The 16,725-nt window shown below is 36.9% G+C and overlaps 1 protein-coding gene across 1 annotated transcript; it reads left to right on the plus strand.

Moving 5' to 3' along the window:
* Nucleotides 1–3,360: 3,360 nt before the first annotated feature.
* Nucleotides 3,361–12,520, plus strand: si:dkey-165a24.9 (probable G-protein coupled receptor 132). The gene is made up of 4 exons (XM_056461250.1): nucleotides 3,361–4,015; nucleotides 4,137–4,258; nucleotides 6,116–6,698; nucleotides 10,062–12,520. Exons 2-4 carry the CDS (start codon nucleotides 4,249–4,251, stop codon nucleotides 10,468–10,470), a joined length of 1,002 nt encoding a protein of 333 aa, XP_056317225.1. The 5' UTR covers nucleotides 3,361–4,015; nucleotides 4,137–4,248; the 3' UTR covers nucleotides 10,471–12,520.
* Nucleotides 12,521–16,725: the final 4,205 nt, after the last annotated feature.

Consider the following 16,725-nt stretch of genomic DNA (forward strand, 5'->3'; position numbering starts at 1 on the left):
ACAGCCAAATAATCAGAAATCCATCATTCCACTATTAGAAAATATATTTGCAAGTGAAAGACATTAATATACACACCAATTTTAGAGTTGACATCCCAGCAAATTCACTCCAAGATCATATCATGTATCATGGATCATAGTGTTCTTAGAGACTTGGCAGAAAACTCAATACACGCCTCATTTAACATGTTAAAGTTTATGACAGTACAATTATAAAAAGATGGGAAAAGTACAGCATGTTTGGAAGGGTTTGCAAAGGAAATAAAAATCAAGATGTTGCAGTAGTCTAGTCAAAGTCCAGCCCTCATCCTGAAAACAATAGAATTCAATAGGGTTCAATAAATCTTTATCACATGATTAAGCCAAAAATACATTGTGGGGCAAAATAATCACATTTTCTTTAATTGTTTAAAATCTTTAGAGTATTAAGGAAATATCATGTTCCTTGAAGATATTTAGTAAGTTTCCTACCATAAATGAAGAGTTCAGACGCACAAACCTCTAAATGCTATCTGAAATTTTCTTCTAAAATGAGCATTTTTACCATTTAACATTCAGAAATGTTCCCTTTCATGGCAAAAATAAGTTCTTTTCATGGTTTTTACAGTGAAATGCTGAGAAAAATCCTCAATTTTGCATATAAATTTCAGACAGCACTTTTTTGCATCTAAACTCTTCACTGTAAAACCCATCAGTCAACTTTATCAAATGAAATAAGTGCAGTTAACTCAAAATTGACTGAAAGTTAATTCTACTCATTTGAAAAGAGTTTTGAACTCAGTGTTAAAGGTAAAGAGTTAATTCAATACCTCATTAACTTAACTTAAATGGAGTAAGTTCACAGTACTCAAATAGATTAGATTTTAACTCAAATGGTTTGTAGCAATCGGTTTCCTCAAACGGTTTGAGTTGCCTTAACTTATTGAGTTTTACAGTACTCAGTTGGTTTGAGTTCATTTATTGGGTTTTACTGTGCTCAAATTGCTGCTTTTACTCAAATAGATTAAGTTCACAGTACTCATTAGGATTCGTTTTTGAACTTAAATGGTTTGTTGCAATCGGTTTCCTCAAATGGTTTGAGTTAACCCAAAAAGTTAAGGTTTACAGTGTTCAAATATATAGAAGCTCAATTTCTGATTTATTAATACTAATTTACTCATTTGAAAAAAAATAATTTGTTGCATTAGTCCAGTCATCCTGAAAACCATAGAATTCAATACCGTGTCTAAATCTTTTTCACATGACCATGTGTGTTTTTAAACCAACAATACCTGTAAAAAAGCCAACAAGATGTATTCATATTGTTCCCTCCCCCACTGTGAATGTGTTTAAATCATCATTAAAGGTTCAATCGGGAACTTCTTTGCTTGTTTCAGTTCTAAACCACTTCCTGGTATTTCTTATCTCAGGTCATGAATTCTTTCCTGCCCTCCTTCGTTTACCACATGTTCACATAAGCAGAATCCACACGGCCACTGTTGAGAATCAGCCGCATTTTGGCAACTACACAAAAACTGCGACTCTTTTTGCTTCAGTGTTGCTGCAGAAATTGCGATTCAGCCTTGAGTTATAACATTTTCTGTTTATCTGACTACTTCCTGTAAACCACAGAGATAGGGTTGGTGTTGAAAATCCCAGTGGATCAGCAGTTTCTGAAATACTCAGACCAGTCCTTCTGGCAACAACAATCCCTGTTTACAGATACCTAAATCCTCTTTCGTTCCATCCTGATGCTTGATTTTGAACTTCAACAACTTCCTCATTGCTCTTCATCTTGTCCACGTCTACATGCTTAAATACATTGAGTTGCTGCCTCAGTGTGATAGCACTCATTGTTGAGGCCAAACTGTGGACTCTTTTTAGCCCTTTCTGCGCAGATTTCTGTAAAAACAAAATAAATACATTTCATCAGATTAATGTGGAAGGACTTTGAGAGTATGAGCTGAAATCATTCATTCGTTCGTTCGTTCATTCATTCATTCATTCATGTTGCACCTATTTATCAGGGGACACCACAGTGGAATGGACCGCAAACTATTCCTGCATTTGTTTCATGCAGCAGATGCCCTTCCAGCCGCAACCCAGTACTGGGAAACACCCACACACTCTAATTCACACATTACAGTCAATTTAGTTTATCTAATTCACCTCTAGCGCATGACTTTGGACTTGTGGGGGAAACCGGAGCACCCAGTGGAAACCCACGCCAAAACGAGAGAACATGCAAACTCACTCAGAAATGCCAACTGACCCGGGACATGAACCAGCAACCTTCTTAATTTGATGCAACAGTGCTAACCACTGAGCCACCATGCTGCCCTTGAGCTGAAATTGTAACACATAAAATAAAAATAAAATACAATTGTTTGGTAAACAAAGTTACTTTTAGTCTAAAAAACAGATAATATTACTTTACAAATCTGCATATTAGTGAATAATATAACTGAATTGAGTATAAAAGCTTGAATAAATGAATAGAAATAAATAGATTGAATTGATGGGCTTATAAATCTACAGAAATCGGCAGAGATTTCTTTGGGCGCAGATTTCATGTGGCCCCTACTCGTTGTTTATAAATACATATACTCCCGGCCACTTTATTAGGAAAACCTGTCCAACTGCTCGTTAACAAAAATTTCTAATCAGCCAATCACATGGCAGCAACTCAATGCATTTAGGCATGTAGACATGGTCAAGACGATCTGCTGCAGTTAAAACAAATTTGGTGCCAGACGGGCTGGTCTGAGTATTTCAAAAACTGCTGATCTACTGGAATTTTCACGCACAACCATCTCTAGGGTTTACAGAGAATTGTCAGAAAAAGAGAAAATATCCAGTGAGCGGCAGTTCTGTGTGTGCAATTGCCTTGTTGATGCCAGAGGTCAGTGGAGAATGGCCAGACTGGTTCAAGCTGATAGAAAGACAACAGTAACTCAAATAACCACTCATTACAACTGAGGTATGCAGAAGAGCATCTCTGAACATATCCAACCTTGAAGCGGATAGGCTACAGCAGCAGAAGACCACACCAGGTGCCACTCCTGTCAGCTAAGAACAGAAAACTGAGTCTACAATTTGCACAGGCTCACCAAAATTGGACAATCGATGATTCGAAAAACTTTGCTTGGTCTGATGAGTCTCGATACTTTTATGCCCACAGTGTACCCATCTTCTGATGGCTACTTCCAGCAGGATAACGCGCCATGTCACCATGGCGTGAATTATCTCAGACTGGTTTCCTGAACATGACAATGAGTACACTGTACTCAAATGGCCTCCACAGTCACCAGAGCTCAATTCAATAGAGCACGTTTGGGATGTGTTGAAATGAGAGATTCGCATCATAGATGTGCAGCCGACAAATCTGCGGAAACCGCGTGATGCGATCAGGTCAATGTAGACCAAAATCTCTGAGGAATATTTCCAGTAGCTTGTTAAATCTATGCCATGAAGGATTAAGGCAGTTCCAACCCAATACTAGTAAGGTGTACCTAACAAAGTGGCCGGTGAGTGTATAAAAGAAATAGATTTACACAATCTCCAAATTGTATTATCAAGTTGTTCACAGATGTGCTCTGCCGTTTAACCATTCTTTTGTAAAAAGGACTTTGTTTTTACATTGTTTAGATATACGCTTGTTCCAGAGCTGTTCAATAATCTAGAGCAGGGGGGTGCGGGATAGAGGGGTGTCACAGGGGACATGGAAACTACTATAAGGGTGTTACAGCTTGTCTCTCAGTGGCTTTTCCGTCTGAAAGAACAGCCTGGACTCTCTCATATCTCTCCCTCACATAATAGCCAGCAGGCAGGAGGGTGTTTTTGTTCTGAAGGAGAAAGGCTTCAGGATGTTGCTGCTCAAAAGCAGTAGAAGTGGCTTCCTGCTGGGGGAAATGATCAAAAAGCCAGACAAGCCCCTGGTTGGACACGGCAGAACTCTCCTCTCTAATGCACACACAGGTTTGTGTGCATGTAGGAGAGCTGAACATGCAAAAGACGCTCTCCAGACAAAGCTGAGGTGAGAGTTTACTCTTTTTAATAGTCAGATAAATACTGGGTCATTTTGTGGTGTTAATTTATGATGGTAATTAATTTTACAGTCAAAACTGTGTCATGTGACATTTGTGTTCTCTGCTCAGGTGTCTTAACCATTGTCAGAGGTGACTGGAGAAAATGAAGAAAACTATTTGGTTAAACGTTTGAAGATCTTGAAGATTCAAATGTCATGGAGGAGTCACAACCATAGAAACCATGCTGCTGAGTAAGTTATCCTTAAGGTGCATGATATTTGTTTTAAGGAAAAGTGATGCACATATATTTTGGCCAGTACTATTTTTGTATCATATACTGAAGTAATAATTTTAACAAAATAAATTGAACAACATAAAGAATTATATATTTTTGTTAGTGTAAAACAGGAGATGCACATATTCTCTTAAACCTAAAAAGAGAAAAATACAAGTGATTGGGAAAAACCAGCCTGATCTCACGAGAAAACATTGCACAATTTGAAAGCTTAAAAGCAAAGGGATTTTAGGAAAGAAATCATTTACCTATTTAGAGACAGTCTGTGTGGTTGCTGGTTGAACTCCAGAAAAAACAGCAATGAGATGTTTTGACAGTTACAGATTTAAAAAGGTTGGAAAAGGGGATGCCGAATCTCTAACATAAAGGTCTATTTCAGCATAACAAACGATTAAATGATTGTGCATAGAACTGTTACTGTGCATAAGAACATTTATAAGCACAATCCTTTAGAATGTTCAAATGTAAAATCAAACACTAAAGACCAAAAAGTCAATTAAAACATTAAAAACTACACTGAAAACGCTGGCTTCATTTTTCGGGTATTTAGTATTTCAGAAATGATGTGCTGCGTTTATTGGATCAAAAATACAGTAAACATTAATATTATGCTAGTTGTTACTATATGAACTATACAGACCAAACATGTTGCTTTATATATTTATTGAAACTGTGATGCTTTTTTTTCAGGATTCTTGATTAATGGAAAGGTTTTTTTTTACTTAATTTGAAATAGAAATCTTTTACTTTTACTATTTCCTCCTCAGTAAAATTATTAAGTAAAAAATAAATAAATCTTACTGATCCCAAACCTTTAAATTGGAATGTGTAAAGTTTGTTTATATTAGTGATCAACTTTTTTAAGAATTTAAGAATATATAATATAAAGATGGCTCAGTGGTTAGCACTGCGCCTCACAGCAAGAAGGTCGCTGAAATGCCACACTGGGCCAGTTGGATTTCTGTGTGGAGTTTGCATGTTCTCCTTGTGTTCTCGTGGGTTTCCTTCGGGTGCTCCGCTTTCCCCCACAGTCCAAAGACATGCGCTATAGATGAACTGGATAAACTAAATTGGCCGCAGTGTATGATTGTGAATGTGAGACTGTATGGGTGTTTCGCAGAACTGGGTTGCAGCTGGAAGGGCATCCGCTGTGTAAAACATATGTTGATTAAGTTGGCGGTTCATTCCGCTGTGGTGACCCCTGATGAATTAAGGGACTAAGCTGAAAGAAAATGAATGAATGAATGAATGAATGAATGAAATTGTCCGAAGTGTATGAGTGTGAATGTGAGCAGGTATGGGTGTTTTCCAGAACTAGGTTGCAGCTGGAAGGCATCCGCTGTGTAAAACATATGCTGGAATAGTTGGTGGTTCATTCCACTGTGGCGACCCCTAATAATCAGGAACTAAGCCTAAGGAAAATGAAAGAATGAATGTATAATATACATATTGATTCCGCACTGAATTATGTTGACTATTGGCTTGCTTAGTTGGTAGGGATGTTAGAGCTGCCTAACAGTGAATCACATCCTTCAACAATGGCATTCACATTGTATTGTACTGAACCAAATCACCACTGAGCTAGAACAAAACCAGCATTCTGTGGAACTGTTTGTGCTTAATGAACTGAATTTGGAATGATGCTTAATTTCTGATTTTTGATTATTGACTGTTTTCTTAAAGCTTAAATTTGTGCTATAGGAAAAAAACAAGACATTATAGTGATAAATACGTCTAAAATCCCCAATAAATTGCACATTCCTCATAATAACCACATTACTAAACAAAAGTATTTTCCAAAAAATTCCCACAGATTTGACCAATGGGAGCTGCCAAATCCCTCTGGCAAATGACCGAGCAGGACTGACCTACATCTACAGCCTGGCCTTCTCCATAGGCCTCCCAGCCAACCTGCTGTCCCTCTGGGGTCTGTACCAGCTGGGTCGGTCAGGCGGAGGAGGCTGCCAGCTGGTTTATATCCTCAACCTACTGCTTTCAGACCTGCTCCAGCTCCTCACCTTGCCTCTGTGGATCCTCTACCTGCAGGGCGACCACCACTGGCCTTACGGGTCTGTCACATGCCAGCTTGTGGGCTACGTTTTTTATGTTAACCTCTACGCCAGCGTTATTTTTCTTTGTCTCATCGCTCTGGACCGCTGCCTAGCAATCGTCTATCCTTTAAGTAGCCGCGGTGTACGGAAAGTACGTGTGGCTGCATTTTCCGGAGTGGTCGTGTGGACTTTAATATTTCTCTTCTGTCTGACCGGCCTGTACCCGTCTGTGTTCGAGCCGGAGAGAGAGCTGTGTTTGGAGCAGTATCCTGTGAGCGCCAGATACGCTTACTTTAAAATCGCAACAGTCGCTTTAGGATTTCTGATGCCCTGCTCTATACTAGGGTAAGCGAAATGCATACATTTGTGGATGTGTTTTGATGTGTGAATATGCCCAAGTGTTATTATGATTAGATAAAACTAAAGTCATAATGGCAAAATAAACGTAGTTGGTATATACAGGGCTCAGCATATATAAGTACACCCCTCACAAATCTATTTGTTAAATTCATATTTTTAATAGGAAGATATAGAATATTATATTTGTGCGTATACATTAGATTAGTCAGTACTGAAGCCAAGTCTGGAGCTCATCTAACAAAATAACTTACGATAACGATCCAAAAACAAGTACACCCAAATTTATATGTTATAAAAAATATTAAGTACAAATTAATAAAGAGGAAAAATCAAGAGAAGCAAATAAATGTAAAATTTTTGTTAAAATTCTGTAGGTTGTCATTTATTTTTGCAATATCTTGCTTGAATTTAATTGTATTGTCTTTCAATTTCTAAATATGTTTGGTGACTAAAATATTATTTTATAAATATCTGTTTAGTAAACCTGTTTTTTTTTTTAAATGCCCCAAAATATATTACCTACGCTGTAAAACCCAAAAAATTAAGGTAACTCAAACCATTTGAGGAAACCGATTGCAACAAACCATTTAAGTTCAAAAGCAAATCCTAATGAATACTCTGAACTTAATCCATTTGAGTGAGTGAAGCATTTTGAGCCCAGTAAAACCCAATAAATGAAGAGAACATTTTACAGTGTATATTCACTGAGAAATTGATAAAAATATTCATTTTCAAAATGGGGTGTACTTAGTTATGCTGAGCACTATGTATTAACACTAACGCTAAATATGTTTTATATACATTCACATTTCCTGTCCAGTTGGATCTGCCATTGGATAATTACAGCATGGATGATTGTTTCAGCTGGAAACAAGTTATTGAACCCTAACTGATGAAGAATGTAGCTTCTCAAACAACAATGTCTGAAGAAGCATCTTGTGGTTGTGCAAAAGATGTTAATCTGTTTCAGAAAGGTCAATTTATTGGCATCAAGCAAAGAAAACATCTCAGGAGACTGAAACTACTAAAAATGGGTAATCCATCGTCGGTCACACTTTATTTTAATGGTCTGTTTGTTGAATTTAAGTTACTGTACATTGCATCTTCATGCCAACTAATTCTCATTCGATTACAAGTAGACTGTTAGGTTGGGTTTGGGGTTAGGGTAAGTTGACATGTACTTGCCAAAGTTTCTTATAGTCAGTTAAATGTCTGTTGAAGGAGCATATCAGCTGATTTTAAGCAGACAGTCTACTAATACTCAAATGGACCATCAAAATAAAGTGTTACCCTATCATCTTTGAGGAAGAAATGGGGACAAAATCAATCTAGAAAGATTTAAATCAGCGATCACTTAAAATGTCATGTGAAATCAAATCATAAAGATATAACAGTAAACTTCACAGTAATCTTTAATCGTGAAAATATAGAAAGCACTTCCACACAAACAATGTAAAGTGAACTCAGGGGACTAGAAAATCACTTTTCAGTGAGACTAATCAGAAAAAAAGACTTCCATTTGCTAGGGAGCATAACGAATGGGCTCTGGAGCAAAGGATGAAGGTCATGTGGTCTGATGAGTCCAGATTCACCCTGTTCCAGAGTGCTGGGCACATAAGGATAAGAGAGGCAGATGAAGTGATTCCTTCTAAACTAATCTGTGGGAGCAATGCTATGATTTGGGGATGCTGCAGTTATAGGTCAGATATAGGTTCAGCAATGTTATTTGCTCAAAGAATTAGGTTAGCTGACTACCTGAATATATAAAAGACCCGTTATTCCCATTGATTTTTTTATTCCGTTGTGGCACAGGCATTTATTTATTCACTTTCCTTTGGCTTAGTCCCTTATTTATCAGGGGTCGCCTCAACGGAATGAGCCACCAACTATTCCAGCATATGTTTTACACAGCGGATGCATGGTATGAATTACAGGGGGTTTGGGGGAGATTGACCCCCCTAGTTAACGCTTGATCACCCCTGAAGGACATCAACACAAGATGAATGGGGGGTCAGCCCTTTAATAGTAAAAAAAAGCTTTCTTCAACATTAGCTTCCTTAAATATTAATAATTAAAAATGTATACTATAAATATAAATAAACATTTCACCCCCCCCCCTTCCCCACCTCCCAACAACGATTCATACCACTGTGATGCAATTGCGCCAATCAATTGTAGGAAAAATATCATTCAACAGTCTAAAACTGGCAGTTCTAGAGCACCAATTGACATCTTAAGTATTCACAGAACACATTTCTTGTGGAATAGGTGTTTATATCTGCATGTAGCCCCCCAAAAAAGAAAATTTAAACACATAATTTGTATATTTTGACCTTCAGTAACCTCTAAAATAGTCACTAAACACTGAAAACATATATTTTATTAATAGATTAGATGTCATTTAAATATATTCATACGTTTGATTCACTGAAGCATGTATATTACTGAAAAAGTTGACCCTTCCCCACCCGATTGTCAATGTACAGTATAATTTGCACACTGAGCAGATGCCCTTCCAGCCACAACCTATTATTGTGAAACACCCATGCACTCTCACATTCACACACACACTAATACACTACGTCGAATTTACCCGAAAGAAACCAATGCGAACACAGGGAGAACATGCAAACTTCACACAGGAACACCAACTGGCCCAGGCGGAACTTAAACCAAAGACCTTCTCGCTTTGAGGCGACAGTGCTAACCACTGAACCGCCAGCACAGGCATATTCCAAGATAACAGTGCCAGGATTATTTGGGCTCAAGTAGTGAAAGTGTGTTCAGGGAGCACAAGACATCCTTTTTCACATGTGTTGGCCACTGCAGAGTCCAGACCTTAACCTTATTGATTTTGAAGACTGAATTGAAGATTTTGTGCAGTGGTCTGACTCTCCCATCATCAATGCTAGATCTTAGTGAAAAATCAATGAAATCTTGAACAGGAATAAATATTGTGACATTGCAGAAGCTTATTGGAATTGTGTGTGATATTTTTTTTTGAATAGGCAGTGTATATAAATATTATACCCACACAGACTTATATCAACATGAAGGCAGGAATGAGCATCCATGAATACCAAGAATGTGATTTCTTCAACACACTAGATTTCCAAGAGGTTTGTTATCATTGTCACTCTAACCCACCTGCATTGTTTGCCATACCAAAACATTCTAGCAACCCGTATTTATTGGCATGTTAGAAACACGTTGTCTTAACACACAGGCCTAGGAATGAATCAGCATGTCGACAAAATGCCATTGTGGAGATGAGAACCACAGATACACTGTCTGTCTCTGTAAAGGAATGTGTCGTTCATAACCTTATGGCCTCTTATTCACTTTCAGGTACACCTCTGCCCGAATTGGGCGGACTCTCCGAAACTCCCCGTCTGTGGCAGATCACGAACGTCGCAGGATTGTCGCCACCTTGGTTGTCATCACCGTCATCTTCATTGTCATTTTCGGCCCCTATCATCTAGTGGTTGGCTATAGATTTGTCACCCTGCTGTTAACGGAAAGTGATAAAGAGCAGTGTTCGGTGGAAGTTTCCCTCTACCTGTACTATCGGATCTGCTACGGGCTCACCAGCCTCAACACCCTCCTAGACCCTCTTTTCTACATCTTCCTTTGCAATGACGCACGACAAGAGCTTCGCAGGTCTCTTCTTTGCCCCTGCCGAGGTCACAGGGTCCACAGGAGTTCTCGAGTACAAACTTTTCCCAGAGGCCGTCACAGCCTCAGCGCAGATGTTTAGCTGCCTTGTGCTGATGATAATCGCTGCTGGAGTTTTTCTAAGACATGTGTGGAAAGCCAGCTTTTTTTTTTCACTCATGACGTAAAAATGTCTTATCAGACTGAGATTTGACAAATTACCTGTCACCGCTGGGACACGTCAGTGATGTCATAAAGACTCGGCTGGTATGAGGCACGTCCTCTATAGCAGAGCTGTCACTAAAGCACACGTGTCAGATCTCCACCTCCTGCACCTGCACTCATAGGTTTCAACAGCCTGAGGAGAGTCCACAGGGTTTCTGCACATCTTCAACAGGCTGTAAATCAAAGTGCGTAAATCAAAATCTATACCGGTGTCAACAGGTGCATGCACTGCCAAAAAAAAGAGAATTAATTACAGTTTAGACTTGGACAAAATGTACACTACCGGTCAAAGGTTTGGGGTCAGTAGGATTTTTAAATGTTTTAAAATAAGCTTCTCCTGCTTGCCAAGGCTGCATTTGTTTAATCCAAAATACAGTACAAATTGTACAATTTTAAAATGTTATTGCACTATAAAATAACTGTTCAAAAGTAGTTTATCATTTAATTTAATCATTTATTCCAGTGATTTTAAAGATGAATTTTCAGCTTCATTACTCCAGTCTTCAGTCACATGATCTTTCAGAAATCACTCTAATATTAATTATTTTTGTTATCATTAATAATAATATTAATATTATTAATGGTAATAGTAACAAAAGTAATAATGATTGGAGAAATAATTTCATTTGAAACTACAAACAATAAGAAAGCAGAATTTTAATAAATATTTAATAATTTAGGATTTTTTTGATGAACAGAATAATTTGGGTCAGTGACATCATTTACTTCCGCATTCTTTAAGTTTTAAGTGTCCATACTGGCTCAAAACCCCCTTAAGTGGTTTCATTCTCTCATCAGTTGGAATAGAATAACTTTTGCAGAGATTATGATTGACATGTGCAGAAACTGACAAAATTAATTACAGCAACCTATACCACACAGATCCTAAAAGGTTAACAAAAAAAGCGCCTCTTTTTTGGAGGAGTTTATTATAACACAAACAACATATATAATTATCACTTTCAACAGTGTTTTATGAAAATTCAAAGTGTTTCTTTAAACTTTTGCATTTACACCTCTGCATGGGGATTTAGGAAGCTTTTGAATTTGGGTATGCAAAATCCAGGTGGAAACCCCAAAATAGCACTTGACTTTAAGAGGTTAAAAAAACAGTAGTGTACATGTCATTGCATTTTGTATTGCGCATTGCACATTGTATTTGTATTGAGAAGATTTCATAATTTTTTTTCTTTTTCCAATCTAAAGAACATTTTTTTTTTCTGTAAAAACCTTGGAATTTTACTGGAATGAAACGCTTTCAAAGATGTTAAAGTGCACATAGGTTACCCCTTTTTTCATATTTAATATAAGTCTATTGTTTCCCCAGAATGTGTCTGTAAAGTTTCAGCTCAAAACATCCATCAGATTATTTATTATAGCTGTTTGAAGTGCCTATATTACAGCTGGTAAAAAGGTTTTGCTGTTTTTTTGTACTGGGCCTTTAAGGCTAGTCCTCCCCGCCCACCGTTCCCACGTGCCTGTCAGCAATCGCCGCCCTCGGCTGCCTCAGGAAGCAGATCTCACGTAACGTGTGTGAGAAATACTACAGTAAGAACTTTAACAATCAGTATTTGATGCATTTTTTGTGGATTTGCAACAATGAGTCACACACAATGTCATTACAAAGTTCACGCACACACACAGCGAGGACACAAACACATAGCACAGACACACACACACACACACATGGCGTAGACACACACACACACAAACATGGCGTAGACACACACACACACACACATAGCGCAGACATACACACACACATAGCGCAGACACGCACACACACACAGAGAGAGAGAGAGAGAGAGAGACAGCGCGTTAAGCTTTGCACTCGTTTTGCACGCATATGTGACAGGATACAGGTTAATCTCCACTGCAGTATGGATATATGTTATGTTAATGTACAAAATAAACCTGATTTAACCTGATGAAGCATCTTCCTTTATAATTGTTTTGACACGTGGCTGTGCTGGTTAAGTGAATCTGAAGTGAATCGCTGTAATTCATTACACACATGCACTGTTTTAAAACATTTTAAACTTGTGAAACTCACTCTTGATCACGTTGATGATCCTAGCGAACTGAACACACCTTTTATTCCCGATTGCTTTGCGCTCGTCTTCTCTTGTTGATATGATTATACACGTGACTACCGGACATGTTAATGCGCGCAGCTGTCAATCAATATTGGTGGGCGGGGGGACCGCACTCCTACGTAAAGTTGCGGTCAGTCTGGAAACCGCTCCAATTGGTTCACCGTTTTATGTTGTTAAATTTGAAAAAAAAGGACTGGGTGTGTTTATTTCACCCCAATATGACAGTTTATACACTATACTTAGACACATTTCTGTCCAAACAGCTTGTAAAGTAGATTTTTCACCATAGGTGCCCTTTAAGGGAACAGTGAAGGAATGATAGAAGTTACACTTTCTATGCTCTTAAAAAAATTATTCTGTTCATCAAGGTGGCATTTGTTAAATGTAAAAAAAAAAAATTAACATTTATTAAAATTGTAAATAACTGCTTTCTTATTGGATGCAATTTCAAATGAAATTATTACTCCAGTCATTATTGCTTTTATTACTATTATCATTAATAATAATAATTCATATTAGAGTAATTTCTGAAGGATCATGACACTCTGAAGACTGGAGTAATGAAGCTGAAAATTAATCTTTAAAATCACTGGAGTAAATGATTAAAGTAAACATTAAACTACTTTTGAACAGTTATTTTATCGTGCCATAACATTACATAGTTTTACAATGTGTACGGTATTTTTGATTAAAAAATGCAGCCTTGGTGAACAGGAGAAGCTTATTTTAAAACATTTAAAAATCCTACTGACCCCAAACTTGTGACTGGTAGTGTACCTTTGTAAAACCTGCAGAAACCCTGGTCTAATACATGATATTCAAAAAAGTCTGTATTACTAAAACTGCTTAATTATGTCTCTAAATTCAGGTATAATTACCATGCAAATGTTTGGGTTTTTTAAGGGTTTTGAAAGAACCTCACCCAGGTTGCATTTATTTGATCGAAAATACAATAAATGTTCCTCTATTAACTTAAGGAAATGTGTTTGCTTTATCTTATTTCTTAAATATTCTTAAATGGTTCTTAAAGCTGACTTTTGACAATGTCTCAGACATACAGTATTTTATTTTACAACCTGCAGAAACCCTGGTCATGGCCTATCCTTCCAATTCGTTGGACAGTTCTTTACCCATTTTTAGTAGTTTCAGCATTCTCCTTAGATGTTTTCTTTTCTTGATGCCAATACATTGATCAAAAATACAATAAAAGCAACAATATTTAAATAACAATGTCCTATTTTAATATATTAAATCTTATTTATTCCTGTAATGGCAAGCTGCTGTCAAGCTGTTTCCATCAATGTCTTTTATGTATGTTGAGCTACATTTTTAAACAGATGGATGGAAATGCATAAAGACATAGGCAGTTAATAGACAAACACTTTTATATAATAAGAAATGAGCATATTAACTATGACAGAAACATGTTTATCAAACAAAGTCTTTGACGCACAGCAGAAAATCTTGTGACTTTGTCCTGACTGATCATATGATTTGATATGGAGATGATTCATTTCAATAACACCGACTCAAATGTTGTAGGCCTGTTATTTGGTCTTAAATGCCTGAGCAAATGTCTGTTATTAAATTGATTTGGTGTAATCGACCTCACAAAACTGTATCATAAGACTGTTCCCAAACATCAGACATCCACTTTTTAATGGCTCCCCTGACTACCGTTTTGTTTGCAAATTGTTTCCAAGAAAATTACCGTTTTATTTACTCAAGCGTGATGACAACTATATTCGAAAGTGTATTACGCAACATTTTTCACATTTGGATCTGTCACTTGTGAATGGTCACTTTTAAACAACTTATATTATATTAAAAAACATAACACTTGCTGACCCCAGACTTTTGAATGGTTGTGTATTTGGACATCTGTGTAAAATCTGTGCTAAGCTTTGTTAGTTATCAGAATGAAAACAGTGCTGACATTGGGAAAAGAGCACATACAGGATTGTACACAGTGTACAGTAAGCTGCTTAAAAACCAAAGATCTACTGGTAATATATCGAGTCAGAAACCAGAGCAAAGGTCAAGCTCTTCTAAAATGGCTTCAGATGTTTTTCTAATCAGGTCTGACACCTACTGGAGGAGATGTGCAAAGGCAGGCCAGTGCACACGCGCAGTCAGGTCTGTAAAATGAAATAATATGAAAGTAACTTTACGCAAAGTGTGACAGCATGTGCTTGCTTCTGATGCATTTAAAAGCTGAAATGTATGTTGGACCATAACTCATCAATATATATTCTTTATTTGTGGAAGCCAATAACATGACTTTTTACAAATGAATAATAATGTACTGCTTACTAAAGAGAATTTAGTCCCATGTTACTTACAGCAGCTCCCAAATAGGTATTTTTAATTTAAGGAATGATAATTTAAGGAATGATAAGTTCTTTTGTGAGAATCATAAGTAAATGATAATATATTATGTGTTTTCAGTTTATATGTTGCTTGAAATAAAAACAGCATATTTAATTTTGTTGCAACTTATTTTAATACACACCATTTCAAAGAATGACTGTGGAGAAAGATTTCATATATGGTTTTACTATAAAATTTACCAGGAACGGGATTTGTTAAAGGCAAGGCAAGTTTATTTCAAGCACATTTCATACACAATGGTAATTCAAAGTGCTTTAAACAAGAATAAATGAAATAAGAAAATAAAAATGATTAAAAACAGACTAAAATGTGTTAAAACAGATTATAAAAGAATGAAAAAGAAAAGAAATACATAATAGTGTGATCTGTCGGAGGTAGCACAGTGCTCATTCAGTAAAGGCATAGCTAAACAGATGTGTTTTCAGTCTTGATTTGAATGTGCCTAATGTTGAAGCACATCTGATCATTTCTGGAAGCTCTCAGTGAGGGGTGTAGTAGCTGAAAGCCGATTCACCCTGCTTTAACTGAACTCTTAGAATTTCTAGTTTATTTGATCCTAAAGAGCTGAGTGATCTGTTAGATTTGTATTCATTGAGCATAGCTGTAATGTATTGAGGTCCTAGGCCATTTCTGATTCAGACAAGTAGTAATACTATAAAATCTATTCTGAATGTAACTGGGGGCCAGTGTAAAGACCTGAGGACAGGTGTGATGTGCTCTGATTTTCTGGTTCTGGTCAGAATTCTGGCCGCAGCGTTCTGGATGAGCTGTAACTGTCTGACTGTCTTTTTGAGAAGGCCAGTGAGGAGGACGTTACAGTAATCCACTCTGCTGGTGATAAAAGCTTAAACAAGGTTCTCTAAGTCCTCACTGGAAACAAAGCATCTAATTCTTGCAATGTTGTTGAGATGATCGTATGCTGATGCTTACTGCATTGACATGACTACTGAAACTCAGATCTGACTCCAGAATAACATAAAAATTCTTTACCTTATTTTTTGTTGTTTGAATTGTTCAGAAAGGGATAGTTCACCCAAAACTGAACATTCTGTCATCATAACAAAACAGTTTGAGTTGCCTTTTCCTGTTGAACATCAAACAAAGTTATTTTGAAAAATGTTGGAAACACAAAATGTTGTTTTTCCTACTATGGAAGTCAACAGTTATTAACATTCTTAAAAAATACCTTTTTTAATGAGAGATAACAGTAAAAACAGACAGAAGACAATCATAAAGGTTTGAAACAGCCTGAGTAAACAGTAAAGTTTCATTTTTGAGTGAACTATCCCTTTAACGCGAGTCCCCCAAAACCCACAAGCTGTCTATCCACAGCCCAAACATTATATTTTCAATAGTTTCTAATTACATGACTGATTTCCTGTATGATTCTGTATAGTAATCATATCAAACGTTAAGCCAATGAGGTCAGGCATCACATTGCTGCATGTAAAATAAAAAGTGGTAAAATGTTATACTTCTCGAGAGAGAGAGAGTGTTAAGGGGTTATTATTTTAAAGTTAATTAATAAGCCCAAATTGCATAAGAATTGCAATTGCTTGAGCAATTAAAAAGTTTAAAAGACAAATATTCACAGCTACAGTTATGCTAATTGAAGAACCACTGGACCATATACTTCAGCTCCTTAA

Source organism: Danio aesculapii, chromosome 7 (genome assembly GCF_903798145.1).
Source record: "Danio aesculapii chromosome 7, fDanAes4.1, whole genome shotgun sequence".
Classification (NCBI taxonomy): Eukaryota; Metazoa; Chordata; class Actinopteri; order Cypriniformes; family Danionidae; genus Danio; species Danio aesculapii.

Coding starts and splice junctions, on each gene's coding strand:
- si:dkey-165a24.9 (XM_056461250.1), top strand. Junction 6,699..10,061: donor ATGCCCTGCTCTATACTAGG/GTAAGCGAAATG, acceptor ATTCACTTTCAG/GTACACCTCTGCCCGAATTG.